The sequence below is a fragment of the Molossus molossus genome, unplaced genomic scaffold (assembly GCF_014108415.1).
Source record: "Molossus molossus isolate mMolMol1 unplaced genomic scaffold, mMolMol1.p scaffold_m16_p_2, whole genome shotgun sequence".
Classification (NCBI taxonomy): domain Eukaryota; kingdom Metazoa; phylum Chordata; class Mammalia; order Chiroptera; family Molossidae; genus Molossus; species Molossus molossus.
Window position 1 is genome coordinate 38,042,455 of NW_023425355.1, and position 13,322 is coordinate 38,055,776.

The following is a 13,322-nucleotide window of genomic DNA, read 5'->3' on the forward strand; positions in this document are numbered from 1 at the left end:
GATAAAATGCAGTCAAGCACATGGAAAAAGCACCTTTGGTTAAATACAAAATGGCTTTCTACAACGCCATCAACTCCTTTGGTCCTAAAAATTATACAGAAGAGCTAAGATTTCATCCTGTACAGAAGGAGGCTCACCACCTCACACCTTAAATTCTAGCTATCCACAATGGCTAACAACAATGGCTTCTTAATCTCAACCACATTTGAAGGCAAGGAGGCTGGCAGTAACTACTAAGTCATGTTTCAGTAACAAACATGTCATGTTTCAGTAACAAACCACAAACAATGTACTCTCTTCTAACAGTGACATCTTTAAAAGGGAGGGAAAAGCCTTAACGTCATTGTGTTAACTCAGTAGTATTTAGGACTCCCACACTAACTCATGGTAATTACTGTTTCTAAAGGTATCTTCTGTCATCAATCAAGTGTATTTGGGTGCAATATTTAAGGGCACTTTTATTGGTTCTGACATGGGAAGGTATATTCATATCCGAGGCCCTCTATGTCTTATGTATGCTTTACAAAGTCAATGAAACTATAGGATTAAGACCTTTTTGAAAGCAACTGAAATAAATCTTCAGATAGCTGCCTTAAAGATTAAATCTCTTGTTTGGTGGTTTAATATATTAAATTTTGCTGTTATATATCTCACATATTTATGAGATAAATACAGGAAAGCCAAATCACAAATTCTTTCTGATAAGAAAAGAAGCTCCATAAAGTGAAGAAGAAATATTCATTTCAACTAACATGAAACTAGAATTTAGTAGTGGCTATAAAGGACAAAATACTACAGAGTAAAAAGTTATTGTGTTACAGTGGAGTGGTTCATAAAGGTTTGTGTTTTATCTGCAAAAATAGAAAAATGGTTGTTGATTAGGAAGTGCAGACCAAGTATGTAAAACACTACTTCATGTATTCTCAATGCTCCTCACCTTAATGGGAAAACTGCAATCTTAATAATAGCAAAATGAGTAATGACAACCACTTAAGAATGAAATGTTTGATACTGACAATGAACTGTGTGGCTGGCTGTCAAACCAAAGGCTTGTTTATACCACATAAGGCGGTAGCACAATGGAATATGGGAAAAATGGCTCTTCAAATTTGTAGCAAACTATTGCCTAAAATAACACCTAGCTTTTACAAATCTTTGCTTTTTTGAAAGCAAACAGTGGGTATATTTTTGCTGTCAAACTTGAGTGCAGAGATTCAACTTCTGTGTGAGTAATTAACCGATTTCATTCAGACATTGCAGTGGCAGTGACGGAAGAGTCATTTCTTATAATTTGACATTGATCAATTATCAGACATAACTGCAAGGTCAGATATTGCATTTCAATTTTTATATTTGTTTAAATTCTTCACCAGATCATATGAAATAAAGCACAATGACCTTGCTCCTTTGCAACCTCCGGTAGGTAGGTGGCGGTGCGTTTTGATCCTTTTTCATTGATGAATTCTATTCTAATGCCATGTACACCCACCTGAAAGAAATTGGCAGTTTTATTAGTACAGTCTTCTTCACAGAAGCAGAAAGAAAAAGTTATAATTTAACTTCAAGAGAATGTAGTTCTTCCTTTCCCCCCTGGTTTTAGAAGGGCATGTTGGTTTTCTCTTTCTAAAGTACTGACTTTGGGTTTGAAAGCCATTAAGATAGCCATGGAGACTGAAAACACTGATCTGTATGTGCCCAACATGTGCAGGAATATGCTATTCTGTTTGGAACCAGAACAATCATTCTGGGGCTATGTGTAAATAAGACATATGTAAACCTTAAGTTACATGTAGATAAGCAATACAGATCAGATTGAAAAAAACAAAAACAAAAAAACAACAACAACCAGATTCTACATCATCACACATTACATATAGTTTCTCAACAACAACAACAAAAAATGTATTATGGCTTAAAGTGGACCAATGACAAACCCTCAGTCTATCTGCATCATTGCCCTCATTCACTACTGATAAACTTAAGAGCAATAAAAATTTCTGATCACTTAGGGCAAGGCATTTTTGGAGTTTCTTATATACTAACCAGAGACCACTATAACTTATTCTTATGTGAAACAGACCAACTTTAGGTGATTCCCTAAAAAAGATAGTCTTCCAAGTCAGTGTGGACAAGTATTTGCTAATGTTTTTAAAAAGTAATATACTTTTTCTTTGATTAACATCCAATTAAAAGGAATCTTTCCTTTCCCCATATACCTTACATAGAATAGTATATATACAGCTAAAAAGCATTAAAAAGTAAAATGTTTTAAAACACTGATCATAAAAATAAAATTTCAAAAGCTTAACAATTCCATTCCGTTCCCCCAAATCAATTGCTTTAGACCAATGGCTACCAAGTGGAGTGTAAGTTCATCCAAGGTACTGGAGGGAAGATGTAAGGCCAGGTAAACCTTTTTACCAAGGAAAGAGGCTTCTTTTCAGAGCAGATGACTGAAGGCACAAACTTTTACTCTTTCTGTCTGCATGGATGTGTAGGTCTAGAAATGAAAATGGATCCATAAAAACTCCTTTTTCTTCTTCTGCCCTTAGGCTGAAAATTTCCAATTTTCCAGGAAATAAAAAGTCCTCTGGAAAATCCATTTCATTTTCCCCCCAGGTCTTCATCCACCCATCCGTTAGATTCTGTCAGATCTTCTGAGTAGTTTATGTTTTTTATTCAAGCCCATCTCAGTGGCTATTTCTTCTATCTATTTAATATCAGTATTTTTATGAATATCCTTTTGCTGAAAATGCAATCAGGGCAGCTGTTTAAAAACTAACACAATCGGGCCTCCAATGCCCTGTGGGAAATGACTGTGGACAGCTGAAAAGAAATATGAGTGCTCAGCTATCAGGCATTTTCAGGATAAAGGACATCTACTAATCTCCCCAGTGCCTGACACAGTACTGAGACAATAACAAATTTGCAACGGTTTCTGTATACTGACTTTCTAGTCAGTGACTTTGAGATTTTTCTTTTTACAATATCACATCCATCATACTTTGTTTTTTAAATATACAGCATAAATAATTTATGTTCCCATTATTCACTGAAGTGAATTTTGCATCTCCAACTCAATTTATAAAAACCTGTCATGTTAAATTGAAAAAGAATTTTGGTGCTTATTGAGGTTGCAAATAAAAACCGGGAGAGGAAGAATGTTTCCCTACCTGCGGGATGAGAGTGTTAGAGAACGTCAGTGGTGTTTAACTGGTATAGGATGGAAATGGGGGGCTGCAAAGTTTATCAGAATTTTGGGAGGTTACATGTTTCAGCGAGTATAATTTTTAAAAAATATAACTCCCCAGTGATTTTTATTCTAGGGTAACTAGATAACCTCTAATAATCAGTCGAGCTCTGACAACCTGTAGCTATGTATTGGGGGAAAAAAAGTGATTTAGGCAAATTGAAGGTGATTTAGAAACATAAATCTTTTCTTCACAGGAGTACACTCTGTGCTCTTAAACTAAAACTTCAGAGATTTTATAGCCGAGTAAGTTAACAATTAAAAGAGGTTTAAGACCAATTGTATGATATATGAATGATATCTCAATAAGACCAATCTGGAAAGCTATGTTGATCAAAATAAAAATTGATGTATTCACAAATAAAATGGATGTATTTTTGTATTTTGAGAAGGCCCCAACATCAAATTTGATTTTAAAAAAATCAAAGTTCTCCCATTTTGAATTAGTACCACATTTACCATTTAAAATTCTTTTCTGTGTTCATATATTCTGAACAATTGAAAGCTCCTGTGAATTGAATGCAAGTATGGTGATTTTAAAGTGAATCCTTTGTAAGAAATAACTTATTTCATAGCTCAAAAATATATTCTGCAAAGATATAAAGCCCAAACTAGAGTGGCTCATTTTTTTCAACAAGTGGAATAGGGACATGATAATAATACTCTAAATAGGATCAAAGCGTAATAGCTTTTTGTCACCTGTTGAGCAACAGCATTTTTCTTACTCCTAGAACCAGAGATGCCACCAAATAGTCATACTTCACAATCAAAACAGGAGAGTGGAAAATGGCCGGCTGTGGAGAATAACCAAATCTGGCCAACCTGTGGAAATCACTGGCTTTGCAAATTAAGTCATCTCCACTGAAATGAGCCCCAAAACTAATTTTGTATTTTTTGAGGGAGGTATCTGTCACAGCTGCAACTCCAAAATACAACCCTTATTTATACTAACTGAATCTTCCCTTAGACATATTGGAGGATTCGTCAGCCCAGCAGCACCTCAAGAGACAAAGGCTATAGTTGTAATTATCAACTAGAGAAGAGATCAGCTAACCAGGAATGGGGATTCCCTGAAGCAAACTTGCTCTAAAACTATCACAGTCATTTTCCATTTCTCAGGATGGATAAGAAGGTAGCATATGGGAAAACCACATCACCAAAAACACCCCTAATTACCAGTGTCCAAAGGACAGCCAGGTGGGCAAAAACGGGAACCTTGCAAATCTAGCCTTATGCAGGTCATTTTCAAAATTATTAGAAGATCTGAGAAAAAAATGCTTTCAAGGTCCATCAGCTGTGATAATATCCTTTTAATCAAGACTTTACTTTTGCTAAGCAAAGCTATAAATCAACTAGAATGGTAGTAAATTAAATGTAGGACTTATAGTTAAGAGGATGTGGAATTAAACCAAGCTGTATCTGTGTGTGCTGAGGGAACATTAAGACCAGTTCAGTAGATTCATATTTCCTGCTAAAAAAGAAAGCATATTATTCTGAACCATTCCATAGCAAATGATTTTTATTAATGCTATTATACAATCTTTTGTTTTTAACATCACCCAGAATGATTAAATATCAAGATTAATGCTAGGACCCTAAACTATATCTTGATTATTCTGGGGTTGATTATTCAGTTTGGAGATTATGCATCCCCAACTCCACCTAGCCTCAGCCCCATCTCATTATTTCTCTTGTCCATTTCTCTATTTGTTCACTCCTGTATCAGAGAGCATGTGGGCACAGAGAGAAGAGATACATGCAAATTAATCAATTATGCTACATAATAAAAGGTTTGGTAGGAGAAGAGATGATAAATAATGGTTAAAATGAAGCTTCTGGACTGTCTGCAGATTTAATTTATCCTGGGTTTCTGGTCCCTTGCTAGAAATGTGGCTTCATTTAAAACTATTATCCTCTAATGCAATAACTCTCAACACAGGAGCATTAAAAAACACTACCCTCATCCCACACTATTATAATACATGGTCCATATTATACTCCTCACAATTACAGAGTCAAAGTTGAATATACCCTAGTCTGTCTATAAGGCAAGTGTTAGTCCTGTAATCCACTAGTGGCACTACAAAAGGTTCTCACTTTTACTTGGGAGCCTAATCAGCAAGACAACAATCTGGATATACTGAAACATAAAAAAGAGTCATCTGTCTAAAAGCATCAATAAGTATAAACTGTGCTCTGTATGCATACATACATAACCAATGGACACAGACAATAGTGCAGTGAAAGCATAGGGGGTTGGAGCGGGATGGAAGAGGTCATTGAGGGGGGGAGGGGAACATCTATAGTACTTTCAACAATAAAGATATATTTAAAAATAAATACCCCCCCAAAATGTGCTCTGGCTAAGTTGAGTAGGCTCCACCCAAACCTTAGGCCATTAGATTCCACAATTAACCTCCACATTCCTGATCCTCAAAGCTAAATCTGCCCCTGATCACATACTGGCCTAATTTAGTTCCTCAGGTTCATCATATCTTAGCAAATGCCACAGTTAATCCCACTCTTCCCCATTTTCAGAACCCAATGTTGGGTCTCCCTGTAACAATATGGCCATAGCTCACTCCACTGATTTTCAGTGAGTTCACCTTGAATAAAATAAAATAATATATATATCAGGAGGTTAAAGAATTGAAAATTTTTTTGACATGTCTTTGTCCATGGTATCATTTGGCAAAATATGCTTTGCAATTAACAAAGCAGTCACTGGTCATTCACATAAGACTGACCTGCTGGGCTCAATACACCAGTTCCATTGAATCGAATGAAAGGACGCTGTTCCTAATGAGAGGACTTCAGGATGTTTGATACACCCCCTAACATTTAGAGAATGGCATCACAGAAGACATGCTCTCACACAAAATAGCCAGTGGTACATGGACAGAAAAAACTAACAACAACAAAATACTGCACTGAATAGTCCATGCATCTGACCCAGAGTCTGACATTTCTTATATTCTTAGGAGGAAAGAGCCATATGTGATAATTCCCCTAAAAGCACAAAAACCACAATGCAGCATGGTCCAGTCTTTCACTCTCATAGCCCCAGACAATACCTCTGCCCACCCACCCACCTCAGCCTTCTGAAGACATTTACTCTTCCTTTTACAGTGAAAACAAATTCAACATAAAGGAGGAAAATATTCCAAACTTGGGCCTATTCCAAGTTTATCCTCCTGAATAATTCTGATTTGGGCAAGAGCAATTAAGATTTTAATCATAAAGGCTGATGACAGTTTGTGCACATTCTAATGAATCACTTTCCCCAACCCTGATACTACTAAAAAAAAAAAAAAATGTAGATTACATATTGGGCAGATCTACCCATCAAAGCCTCAGAGTTGTGATTTTGCTACACTTGAATCCACCTAGTAATTTCAGAAGTAAGTCTGATGTTTTGAAGCTGCTTATCTGATTAACAATTAACACTTAAAGATGAACAATTATTGACAAAGAACACTTCAGATTCTCGTCAATTAATAAATTTTAAAAACAATGTTACTACAATTGGATTTTTTTACTCAGTAGTTTTTACTTTTATAAACCTTAACAATTGTAAACATGGATTATTATTTTTTTTGTTTATAAAAATAGTACATGCCTATTACCCATAATCCCTTTAGAAGACTAGAAAGGAGAATATAAAAATGGCTGGAGAGGAAGAAAAAAGATGGCAGCGGGCAGGACCTGAGCGAGGGTGAGTGTGAGAGAATGTGAGTGTACACGACCAACCTTGAATAGTGCAGAGACACAGGACAGAAGGTTCCTGTGCTGACAGCAAACTTTCCCCTGCGCAGCCAGGAGGCCCCACCATTTTGGAAGATCCAGGGTCTTCCCTGGGAGAAGGAAAGAAGGAACAGCTAGCACCAAGCAACCTGAGTCCACCAGAGTGCCTTGCACCATCGGTCCAATGGACTCAGCTGTGTCAACACAGAAGCAGCCTATCGAGCGGCCTGCTGTAGTAGCCGAAACTGGCTGGGAACTAGAGCCCCCCCCCCCAACATCAGTGGTGGCCTTCCCAGGCTCGTGGCAGCTCGTCCAGGCTTGCAGTGGCACTAGCATCAGCTTGGGAGCCTGGCACCCCCCCCCCCCAGCAACAGTTACTGGGCAGGAGTAAAGCTCAACCCCCAACAGGCAGCAGCAGCACAGATCGGCAGCTGAAACCCAACCCTAACATCATCAGCAAAGGCTGATCAGGAGCAGTGCCCCAGCCCAAGTAGCAGGGCGAGGGCAGCTGAGACCTGCTCCTGACAACTGGAGTTGGAGTGGAGCCTCTCCCCACAGCAGCAGCAAAGTCCCAGGTGCGGAGCAGGATCCATGCACCCCAGCAGTGTACCAGAGGGATCCATAAACTCCAGCAGGGTACCAGAGGGACCCATGAACCCCAGAAGGACACCAACTAGGCCCATGCAACCCAGCAACATACCAGAAGGATGCACAAGCCCCAGCAGCATGCCAGTGGAACCCACACACTCCAACAGGGTCCTAGAGAAACTCCATGCACCCCAGAAACATACCAGCAGGACCCACGCATCCCTGCAGAGCACCAGACGGACCCATGTACCCCAAGCAATAGCAGCACATATCGGCAGCTGAGACCCATCCCCAGTATCATCAGCAGAAGCTGATCAGAAGCAGTGCCCAAGCCCAAGCAGCAGCAAATCTCTAGGAGCAGAGACCTGCATAACAAACCAATACCAGCCACCAGGTGTCAACCCTCCAGGACCTACAACAGGCAAGAGGGGCCATACACCAAAACAGTCTGGGAGGCACAGCAGCCTTAGTTGATACACACTGACCTGCCTACCAACATCCCTCACTGGGCTTAGAACTATCAGATTACTAAAATGGTGAGACAAAGAAACAGCACCCAGATGAAAAAAAGAGAGGAATGATCAGAAAAGGAACTACAGGAACTAGAAGAAAGCAACTTGTCAGATAAAGAATTCAAAGCAATGATTATAAGAATGCTCAAACAGTTTGCTGAGAACTATAAGCAACTGAATAAGAATTATGAAGAGCTCACTGGGAACTACTTCACCTTAAAAAAAAGGTAGAAGCTATGCATAAAAATCAAAAGGAAATAAAGAATGACACCGCTGTTATAAAAAAATACCTTAGAAGGGTTCAATAGTAGACTAGAAGAAGCTGAAGACCGAATCAGCGACCTAGAAGACAAGGTAGAAAAAAACACCCAAATAGAGCACAATATGGGAGAAAAAATTAAAGAGGAGAATTTAAGGTAGCTGTGGGACAATACAAAACGTAACAACATTCACATTATAGGTGTACCGGAAAAAGAATAATCAGAGAAAGGAATAGAGAATCTATTTGAAGAAATAATGACAGAAACTTCCCTAAATTGGGGAAGGAAAAAGTCACACAAGTCCAGGAAACAGAGAGTCCCAAGCAAGATAAACCTCAGAAGACCCACAGCTAGACACATCATAATAAAAATGGCAAACATTAAAGGCAAAGAAAGAATCCTAAAAGAAGCAAGAGAGAGACAGAAAGTTACCTACAACAGAGCTCCCATTAGACTGACAGCTTATTTCTCAATAAAAGCACTTCAGGCCAGAAGGAAGTGGCATGAAGTGTACAAAGTAATGCAAGGCAAGGGTCTGAATCCAAGACTATCCAGCAAAATTGAAGGATAAATAAAGAGCTTCACAGATTAAAAAAAAGCTAAAGGAATTTAGTGCCACCAAACCAGCACTGCAAGAAATGTTGAAGGGACTGTTGTAAGAAAAAGAAGAAACAGAGAGAAAGAGGAACACGGGCATAAAATAAAAATGGCAACTAATAACTATATATTAATAATAACCTTAAATGTAAATGGCCTACATGCTCCAATCAAAAGACATAGGGTAGCTGATTGAGTAAGAAAACACAATCCATATATATGCTGTCTACAAGAGACCCACCTCAAAACAAAAGACAGGATGAAAGTGAAGGGATGAAAAAAATTTTCCAAGTAAATAGAAATGAAAAAAAAAAAAAAAAAAAAAAGCTGATGTAGCAATACTCATATCTGACAAGATAAACTTCAAAATGAGGGCCATAATAAGAAACAAAGAAGCTCACCATGTAATAAAAGGATCAATCCAACAAGAGGATATAACCATGGTAAACATATACGCAGCAAATATGAGAGCACCAAAATATATTAAAAAACTTCTGCAGGACTTCAAGGGAGAGATCAATAGCAACACAATCTTAGTGGGTGACTTTAACACCCCACTGACACCACTGGATAGATCTTCCAGACAAAAACTTAACAAGGACATAGACTCCTTAAATGATGAACTAGAACAGTTGGACTTAATTGATATTTACAGAACATTTCACCCCAAAGCTGCAGAATATACATTCTTCTCAAGTGTACACGGGACATTCTCAAAGACAGACCACATGTTAGGACACATAGTAAGTCTCTACTAATTCAAAAAGATTGAAATGATATCAAGAATCTTCTCAGATAACAATGGCATACAACTAGAACACAATTACAACAAAAGCATTCAAACACTTGGAGGCTAAATAGCATGTTATTAAACAATGAATGGGTTACCAACGAGGTCAAAGAAGAAATTAAAAACTTCCTGGAAACCAGTGAAAAGGAACACACAGCAACACAAAATCCGTGGGACACAGTGAAAGCAGTCCTGAGAGAGAAGTTCATAGCACTACAGGCCTACTTCAAGAAACAAGAAAAATTCCTAATTGACTCTCTAACCCTCCAACTTAAGGAACTACACTCGTCCCTCACAACTTTGTGCTTTGACTTTCACGGCTTCACTCTGTCGCATTTTTTTCAAACATATTCATTAAAAAGTTGATCAAAACAGTAAAAATGATACAGTGCACACACGGTTGTCTGACTCAATTATACACCACTGCATTACAATAAAAATTAAAATTTCTGTACGTATGGACTGTAGACCTATGTATTCGAACACCCCAGGAATCCTTCAATGCAAGGTGCAACCGCTAGAGTCTGGAATGGATTAACAGTGATAAGCAAAGAATGACTGTAGAAAAAACAAAACAAAACAAAAAGAAAAACCCAGAGCAAGTAGAAGGAAAGAAATAGTAAAGGTCAGAGCAGAAATAAACAACAAAGAGACTAAAAAAAAGAAAAAAGAACAGTTCAAAAGATCAATGAAACAAAAAGCTGATTCTTTGAAAAGATAAACAAGATCGATGGACCTTTAGGGAGACTCACCAAGAAACAAAAAGAGAGGACCCAAATAAACAAAATCAGAAATGAAAGAGGAGAAGTAACAACTGACACCACAGAAATACAAAGGAACATTGAAACATACTATGAACAATTATATGCCAACAAATTGGACAATCTAGATGAAATGGAGAAATTTCTAGAAACACAGACTCTCCCAAAACTAAACTGGAAAGAGACAGAAAACTTGAACAGACGAATAGCAACAAAGGAAGTTGAAGATGTAATTAAGAAACTCCCAGCAGCCCAGCTGGTGTGGCTCAGTGGCTGAGCGTCTACCCATGCACCAAGAGGTCACTGCTTTGATTCCCAGTTAGGGCACACACCCAAGGTGTAGGCCAAATCCCCAGTGGGGGGCACGCAGGAGGCAGCCAATCGATGTTTCTATTTCTCCCTCTCCCCTCCTCTCTCTCTCTCAAATCAATAAAGACAAAAATTAAAAAAAAAAAATGAAACTCCCAGCAAACAAAAACCCAGGCCCAGATGGCTACACAGGAGAGTTTTACTGAACATTCAAAGATGATCTAACACACATTTTCCTCAAACTATTCCAAAAAAATCCAAGAAGACAGAAGACTTCAAACTCATTTTATGAGGCCAGCATAATCCTAATTCCAAAACAGGATAAAGACACAACAAAGAAAGAAAACTACAGGCTAATATCACTGATGAACACAGATGCCAAAATCCTTAACAAAATATTAGCAAATCAGATCCAGCAATACATCAAAAAACGTATTCATCATGACCAAGTGGGATTTATCCCAGGGATGCAAGACTGGTACAATATTCACAAATCAATAAATGTGATACAATACACAAACAAAATTAAAGATAAAAACCATATGATCATATCAATAGATGCTGAAAAACCATTCAACAAAATCCAGCACCAATTTCTCATAAAAACGCTCAGCAATGTGGGAATAGAGGGATCATATGTCAACATAATAAAGACCATATATAAAAAACCTACAGCCAATATCATACTCAATGGGCAAATCCGAAAAGGATTTCCCTTAAGAACGCGAACAAGACAGGGGTGTCCATTTTCACCACACTTATTTAACATAGTACTGGAAGTCTTAGCCACAGCAATTAGACATGAAGAAAAAATTAAAAGGATCCAAATAGGAAAGGAGGAAGTGAAACTATCATTATTTGCAGATGACATGGTATTGTACATAGAAAACCCTAAAGACTCAATAAAAAATCTACTAGACATAATAAATGATTTGGCAAAGTAGGAGGATACAAAATTAACGTCAAGAAATTTATGGTATTCTTATACACCAACAATGAACTCACAGAAAGAGAAACTAAAAAATCAATTCCATTCACCATCGGGGCAAAGAAACTATGATACCTAGAAATAAAGTTAACCAGAGAAGTAAAGGATCTCTTCACAGAAAACTACAGGTCATTGGGGAAAACAAAATGTATAGGAAGATATTAAAAAAAAGGAAGCATATACCATGTTCATGGATTGGAAGAATTAACATAATTAAAATGTCCATATTATGCAAAACTGTCTATAGATTCAATTCAATTCCCATCAAAATACCAACAATATACTTCACAGAACTAGAACAAATACTCCAAAAGTTTATATGGAACTAAAAAAGGCCCTGAATAGCCAGCAATCTTAAAAAAGAAGAACAAAGTAGGAGGAATCACATTACTAGGTATCAGGTTATACTACAAAGCCACTGTAATCAAAACAGCCTGGTACTGGCACAAGAGCAGGCTCAAAGACCAATGGGACAGAACAGAGAACCCAGAAATGGACCCAAAACATTATGCTCAATTAATATTTGACAGAGGGGGCAAGAGCATACAGTGAAGTCAAGACAGCCCCTTCAATAAATGGTGTTGGGAAAACTGGACAGCTACATGCAAAAAAAAAGAAGCTAGACCACCAACTTACACCAAACACAAGAATAAACTGAAAACAGATAAAAGATTTAAACGTGACTCGTGAATCCATAAAAATCCTAGAAGAAAATGCACACAACAAAATTTCAGACATCATATGCTGCAGAATTTTCACTGATACAACACCTGAGGCAAGAGAAACAAAGGAAAAAATAAACACATGGGACTACATCAAACTAAAAAGTTTCTGCAGAGCAAGAGAAACAACCATCAAAATGGAAAGGGAACCCACTATATGGAGACCATAATTGCCAATGATACATCAGATACGGGGTTAATTTCCAAAATATATACAGCACTCACACAACTCAACAAAAGGAAGGCAAAGAACTCAATTAAAAAATGGGCAGAAAACTAAAGGGACACCTCTCCAAATAGGACATACAAATGGCCAAGAAACATATAAAGAAATGCTCAACGTCAATAATCATCAGAGAGATGCAAATTAAAACAATGAGGTATCACTTCACACCTGTCAGAATGGCCGCCATCAAGAAGTCATCAAACATCAAGTGTTGGTGAGGGTGTGGAGAAAAGGGGACTCCAGTACATTGATGGTGGGAATGCAGACTGGTGCAGCCACTATGGAAAAACACTATTGTGTTACCTTAAAAAATTAAAAATTAAAATGCCATTTGACCCAGTTATCCTACTCCTAGGAATATACTCTAAGAAGCCTGAAACACCAATCAGAAAGAATGTATGTACCCCCATGTTTATAGCAGCACTATTTACAATAGCTAAGATCTGGAAACAGCCCAACTGTCCATCAGTACACAAATGAATAAAAAAGCAGTGGTACATATACACAATGGAGTACTATGCAGTTGTATGAAAGAAAGATCTCTTATTCTTTGAGATGACATGGAGGGACCTGGA

At 37.8% G+C, this 13,322-nt stretch overlaps 1 protein-coding gene across 2 annotated transcripts in view; it reads right to left on the bottom strand.

The window, feature by feature from the left end:
* The window catches only part of AMMECR1 (AMMECR nuclear protein 1), a 135,958-nt gene that overhangs the window by 2,915 nt on the left and 119,721 nt on the right, over nt 1–13,322 (bottom strand). For both annotated transcript variants that reach the window (XM_036270649.1, XM_036270648.1), the window contains exon 4: nt 1,399–1,489. In XM_036270649.1, the coding sequence (XP_036126542.1) occupies nt 1,399–1,489 (91 nt within the window). The remainder of the gene's footprint in view (nt 1–1,398; nt 1,490–13,322) is intronic.